Source organism: Leptosomus discolor, chromosome 2 (assembly GCF_034619465.1).
Source record: "Leptosomus discolor isolate bLepDis1 chromosome 2, bLepDis1.hap2, whole genome shotgun sequence".
Taxonomy (NCBI): Eukaryota; Metazoa; Chordata; class Aves; order Leptosomiformes; family Leptosomidae; genus Leptosomus; species Leptosomus discolor.
Window position 1 is genome coordinate 16,453,174 of NC_141392.1, and position 6,000 is coordinate 16,459,173.

The window sequence follows — 6,000 nt, forward strand, 5'->3', positions numbered from 1 at the left end:
CTATCCCCTGCCCCTCCCTCCCACCCCATAAAAGAACACAGAGCACTACTACATCTGCAACAGGCTTAACTTTCTTTTTCATCATGTATTAAGAGACTGGCTCCTTAAAATAAAATAAACAAACTCATGAACATGTAGCCCTCCCCCTTTTATACTAAAAATAACTTATTTACTGTGGTGTCGTCTATGAGCAGTCACGAGTTGTCTGCTGCTGTATACTTGCCTCTTGTGTCAGAGGCAATTTATTTTATGTGCTAAGTTCTTTATAATTGACCCATTCCATAGTGTTTTGAAGACTTCTTTTGTGGTAGCTACGTGAAGACTTTACAGGACTTCTCCAGCCTCCTTCCAAAATTATGACGTGTTGGCTTTAGTTTTACTCACCAAGTGAGTGTTGTGATTAAATTATTGGACTTCCCCTACTCCATTGGGAAATTTTTCCTAGTCTGACTTCAAGAAAGAGCCAACATACTTGTTTATAATAATCTTATCTGCAGACTAGAAAAAACGTGTGTCCAGCAGAAATCTGCAGAGGCCTTCACCATTTACAGGGACAAAGGTTTTCAGAGTGAAACCAAACAGCCTATTTAAGGGGCAGTTTAGTTTGTGCTCACTTCCTCCAAGCTGACAAGCCAAATCTTGGAGCTCATGTGCAAAAAGCCGCCCGCCCTCCCCCCCCCGCCCAGCTGCGGGCTCCATTATGTTTACCAGATAACTTCTCCCCCACTAACATATTTGTATCGATCTACCCTTATCGGTGTGCAACTCGACTTCCATATTGCCATCCCTGGCAGAGGAAGCCCCCGGCCTGTCTCTTCGCCGACACTGAGCTGACCTGCACAAGCTTGGAAAACACATCTCCGGCTCCATTTTTTTTTTTTTTTTTTTCTCCTGCAAACGGGCCTGCCCCACTGCACTGCTCTGCCTCGCTCCCAGGCACTGGTCTCTCCTCGTTGAGGACTACCAGGCTGCGACAGGGCAGTTCTTGCCACCAACACACACACACCCCCCCCGACCTCCAGAGGTCCCTTCCTCTCTCCCCGCCCCAGCTCCCCGCTTCGGGCTGCCCATCCTCCGGGGGGGACCACTGGCCTCCTGCGACCCTGCGCCGGACCCTGCCGTCCCTCCCCACCGACGAAGAGGAGGACGTCGGGACGTGTGTGCGGGGCCTCCCCGGCCCCACGGAGGCCCTTCGGTCAGGGCACCCCGGCCGGCGCAGAGGCCCCCCCCCCGGCTGCGCTCCCCCTCGCCCACCGCGGCCTCCCCGCCTCCGCGGCCGCGGCCACTTACTTGAGGCCCAGGCCGTGGAGGTGCTGCCCGATCAGCCGGATCACGTCCTCGTCGGACTGCGAGAGCCGCTTCTTCTTCTTCAGGGCGCTGCCGCCGCCGCCGCCCCCCAGCTCCGCGGCGGCCGGGCCGGGGCCCCCGGCGGCGGGCACCCCGTTGTTGACGCTGAGGCCGCCAGGGCTGCCGCCGCTGCTGTTGGCCGAGGGCAGCAGCCCGTTGGCGTGGGCCAGCTGGTCGCCGGCGGTCGTGCCTGCCGAGGCCTCGCCGTTCTGGGCGCCCAGGCAACCCAGCTCCGGGCCCGCCGGCCCCTGCGGCGGCTGCTGCTGCTGCTGGCCCCCTCCTGCCCCGTTGGCCTGCATGGCGCTGCCGATGCCGCTGCTGCTGCTGCTGCCTCTGAGCGGGGCGGCGGCGGGGGCGAGCCCGCCGGGGAGCGAGGGGGACTGGGACGAGGTGAGGCCTGCTCTGCCCGCGGAAGCCCCGGGCTCTCCTGCTCCCTCCACCGCCGCCGCCGGGGAGGCCCGGGCTTTCTTCCGCGGGGGCGGGGAGGCTCCGCCGGTGTCCGAGTCGGAGGAGGAGGAAGCGGAGGCCAGAGTTTCCTCGCCGAGAGCGGCCGTGGTGGGAAGCCGGGGGGGCGAGGAGGGGGAGGCGGGGGGCGGTAGGGGTGAGGGGAGGCGGAGCGGGGCCCTGTGCCCCCCGGGGGTCCCGGAGGCAGCGCCGCCGCCCGCTCGGGGCTCCCTCTGGCGATGGCGGCCGCCGCTGCCCTGAGCCCCCGCCCGGCAGCCCCAGGCGCCCGGCCCGCTCCGCTCGCTGCCCGCTGGGTTTGTCTCCTCTCTGCCCAGCTGCAGCCTAATGGAGTCCGGGCCGGGACGTCACAGGAAATTCCTATACTGCCCCCTACACACACTTCCGCCGCCCGGGGCTGGGGGTGGGGTATGGGCCCTGTAAGTGCCGGGGGGGCTGCAGCGGGGTAGGCCCCGGGGTCGACGTCGACGGCCGGCCGGAGTCTCCCGGGTCGCCGCCGGCCGCCCCGCGGGGCGCCTGTCCGGCCTCCGGGGCAAGGGTTCACCGACGGCCATGGGGGCCATAGGCGTGTGCCCGGGGGGATCCCGGGCGTCCTGAGCATGTGCCCGGCGTGTCAGTCCTGGCGCAAGAGCTCGACAGCGGAGACGTGTGAAGGCGTGCGTGGTGGGCAGACATGACGCTTGGCGAGTGCCCACCACCTAGATGTGTCTCGGTGGGACTAGCCGTCCCTGTAAAGAGACAGGTGACCGGGCGGAGGAGGGTTACAGTAATTTCCTGTAAACCCACTGGTTTGGGTTTTTTTTTCCAAAAAAAAGGAGAAATGCTCAATGAAGTTGCATCCTGTCATTGCCCAGGTTGGTTACTGAAAGGGTTCAGACCTGCTGCTGGTCTTGTCTTTCATAGTCGCTGCGTGCATTGGCACAGAATCAGGGGGAAGATGGTGTTTTTGCCATAGATCTTCCAGGAATGTTGTGATTTGAGGCACATTTTTCAGGACAGACAGTTGGAAGACACTGAGTGTTTTGGGGGTCCCAATCTTTGCCTCGAGGTGTCTCCATCCTGTCCCATACTGTGCAATAGAGGGGAAACTCAAGTCATCAGCCAAGTCTGTGGTCAAAAGTCATGAGATGAGTGAAATCTTGGTCTTTAAAAATGGTGTCTTGAAATAATACGTTGTGTGTTACTTGGTTTAGAGTCTAGAATTTTTGTCTTTGGTGTTCTCAAGCCTTTCCCCAAAACCCAAAGGGAAATAACAAAACTTTTTTTTTTTTTTTCTTAATGAAAACTGAGATTAACATCTAATCATCTTCCCCTTCAGAAGCTGAGGTTTTAGGAGCACTGAATGTTAACTGACTTATGTTAAAATGGTGAGTTTGGACAATAGAACTTCCAAGTTCAAATGGAACTTGGAAGAAGTCTGACTGAGGGAAACCATGGGCCCTAGACCAGTGGAGAAGTCTGTGAAGAGACAAAATCCATGAAACTGATGAAACCAGAGGAGATGAAACTGCATTGAGGCCTGGCCAATTGAAGTGGATACTGTACCTTGGCCCTGTTTAGGGGCAACAGAAGGTATTTGGCTGATAACAGCCGAAGCACTCTTATACCAGAGGTAGGAAAGAGCTTAGTCACTGAGCACTGCCCAGATGTGGCTGTAGGGTTAAATTCAACATTGGTCTTCTGGAGAAAGGAGCATGTTGATTTTGTGCTCCTTAGCTCACCAGCCATTGCTGGAGAACACGGTGCTTGTCTTTTAGCCACTTCACCACTGCCATTTCTCCTCTCATCTCCGTTGCTCTATCTTTTCAGCATTTTTGAGGTCGTCTTCCTCAGTCCTTCCCTTCCCCAGGTGCCATCACTGGATCTATCATTCAAAGATTTGGGTAAAGATGACAGGAACAGTACAGACAGCAGCATAGACCCTGTGAAGACACCTGAAAGTGAACTCTAAAGAGCAAGACCGGGTTTTCAGGAAGGTGAAGCTGCCCATCATTCATTCCTGCCCTGTGCCTCTGTGTCCAGGGTGGGGGTAAAAACCCCTTCCCACCATACCAGTTTGTGCTGCTGTCCCTCCAGCTGCTTGCCCTGCCATGCTGCTCTCACACTGCCTGGAGAGCCTGGTGTTCCCAAGTCAGTCACTGCTTTTCTTACCTGCATGTAGCCTGCTGCTCCCATGCACCAGCTCCTGTCTTGATGACTCTGTGAAGAGGATATCTGTGATGAAAGAAATGCAGAATCCATTTCCTGAAGCTGGACAATATCGTATGAGCAAGTGGCTCTATGTGTCCATCTGGGCTAGAAAAGGGTCTCAGAGGGTTGTGGTTTCCCCCATTCATTTCAGTTAAATACTTTCAGGGAGTAAGAGTAATGTTTGGAGTGGAAAAGAACCTAAAAGATAACCTTTAAGAGATAGATATTGCTGCATTAATTGCAGTGAAAGTTCTTGCCCCACTCCCCACCTGCCTCCTTCCTTGCGGGAGGAGATATCCCTTTGCAGAAATGCAAAGAGCTGGAGGAAGAAGCTCAGTATTGCTGGAATGGTACAGGCCCCGGCTCCTGTGCCAGTGGGAGCTGGGATGAAACATCTGAAAGTTTCTCAGGATCCTAGCTGACATGAAGGTGTACAAGGGGAATGATTCAGAATCCCAGGTGTGAAGAGCATGCCTCAGCCGGATCCTAGCCCACACATGGAAAGTTCCTGGAGCAGTTCCTGCTCCTTTCCTCCTTTGTCACCCATGACTTTCCTAGTCATTGGGAAGGTTTTTCCTTCAGCTAGGCTTTTCCTAGTCACCAGGAGGGGGTCTTGAGAGACGTGTATGTGGCTAGGAGACCTTCCTCCCTATGCTGCAGCAAGGAAAAAGAGAATTGGGAAAGGGGCAATGGCACCATGCTTTGGCAGTCTTTCATCAGCTGAGCCCTGATTTGGATCCTAATTCTATTCCACACCCTTATGAGAGAGAGCAGATTTAATGACAATCCAAATAAGCATGCAGCTTTTTGAGGAATTAGATGAATCAACTGGTAAGTACAAAACACATCTCACTTGTGACAGAGGACTTATTATAATAATGTAAGTATGCATTCATCATATTCAGACATCTTGAAGTTTCCCAAAAGTAGAGAATAAATACAACAGTTTGTCAATAAAAACTGACAAACTTAGAAACACTGAGAAGAGAAATTTTAAAGACAAATTTTGGCAACCTTCAATACAGTTGTCATAATATCAGGCACGTTACCGAAGTAGAGAGGTAATAATACGTAACTATGCACAATGTGTACATTTGTACAATATCTGACTATATTGTAATTCAAACAACTTCCTATTGTATAGACCCATATCTTTAATGGAAAACTGTTGCAGAAAGTTATTGTGAAAGTTTAGAAGACTGAAGAGACCAATCACTCCATATCAAAAACAACCAATGAAATGATCGAATGTAAAATATGTTGAACAAGCAGTATCTTTATGTGTAAGAAAGCTGTCTTGGGACATTCTAGACTAAATACAAATGCTTGAAAAGCAAGACACTCTTCCTTTTTTTAGGTCTGGAAAGTTAAAAAAGAAAAAAACACCCTTGAATTTATCATCTATGGGCTGACTAGAACTAGAAGTGATAAAATTTAGCTAATTTATCTCCCCCCCCCTTTTTTTTTTTCCCTCCCCATTTTGCTTTAGAGGAGGATGAGGCAGGAAGTCCAGATCTGAATAATAGGAAGGAACTGTTTCATTAAGGGGCTGGGGGTTTTTTGATCATAACCATGTGAGGCTGCTTTGTCAGAGCTGTAATATTAGAAAGTGTTAGAGAAAATCCTGGAGAGACGGATTAGCATTCAGAGCTGCATGATGAAGGTAATCATTTGATTCCTTCCTATCAGGTGTGTGTGTGTGTACTTTTACTTTTGTTCTGCACAAATTTGAGGTTACTGGAAACAAACCAACTAACAACAAAGAACAAAGGAAGAAAGAATAATTTAGAACAATGGCACTTTCCACAGTACCAGCACAATGAATGCTTGAAGAGGCACCTGCATATGCTTGCAACTTTCAAAAGATGTGATACAGATGAAAAACAACCACCTTCCTTACACAGCATTTCTAGAAGTCATGCAGCAGATAGAGGATTTGTAAGCAAATTAGACTGGGCTGTGATTCCATCACTTCGTGCAGAGGGTGCTCGGTTTTTTAGT

General features: G+C 51.8%; 1 protein-coding gene across 3 annotated transcripts in view; it reads right to left on the reverse strand.

The window, feature by feature from the left end:
• Positions 1–1,646, reverse strand: part of WDR26 (WD repeat domain 26) — a 31,244-nt gene extending 29,598 nt beyond the window's left edge. For all 3 annotated transcript variants that reach the window (XM_086461898.1, XM_086461896.1, XM_086461897.1), the window contains exon 1: positions 1,291–1,646. In XM_086461898.1, the coding sequence (XP_086318024.1) occupies positions 1,291–1,646 (356 nt within the window). The remainder of the gene's footprint in view (positions 1–1,290) is intronic.
• Between the last annotated feature and the right edge of the window lie 4,354 nt (positions 1,647–6,000).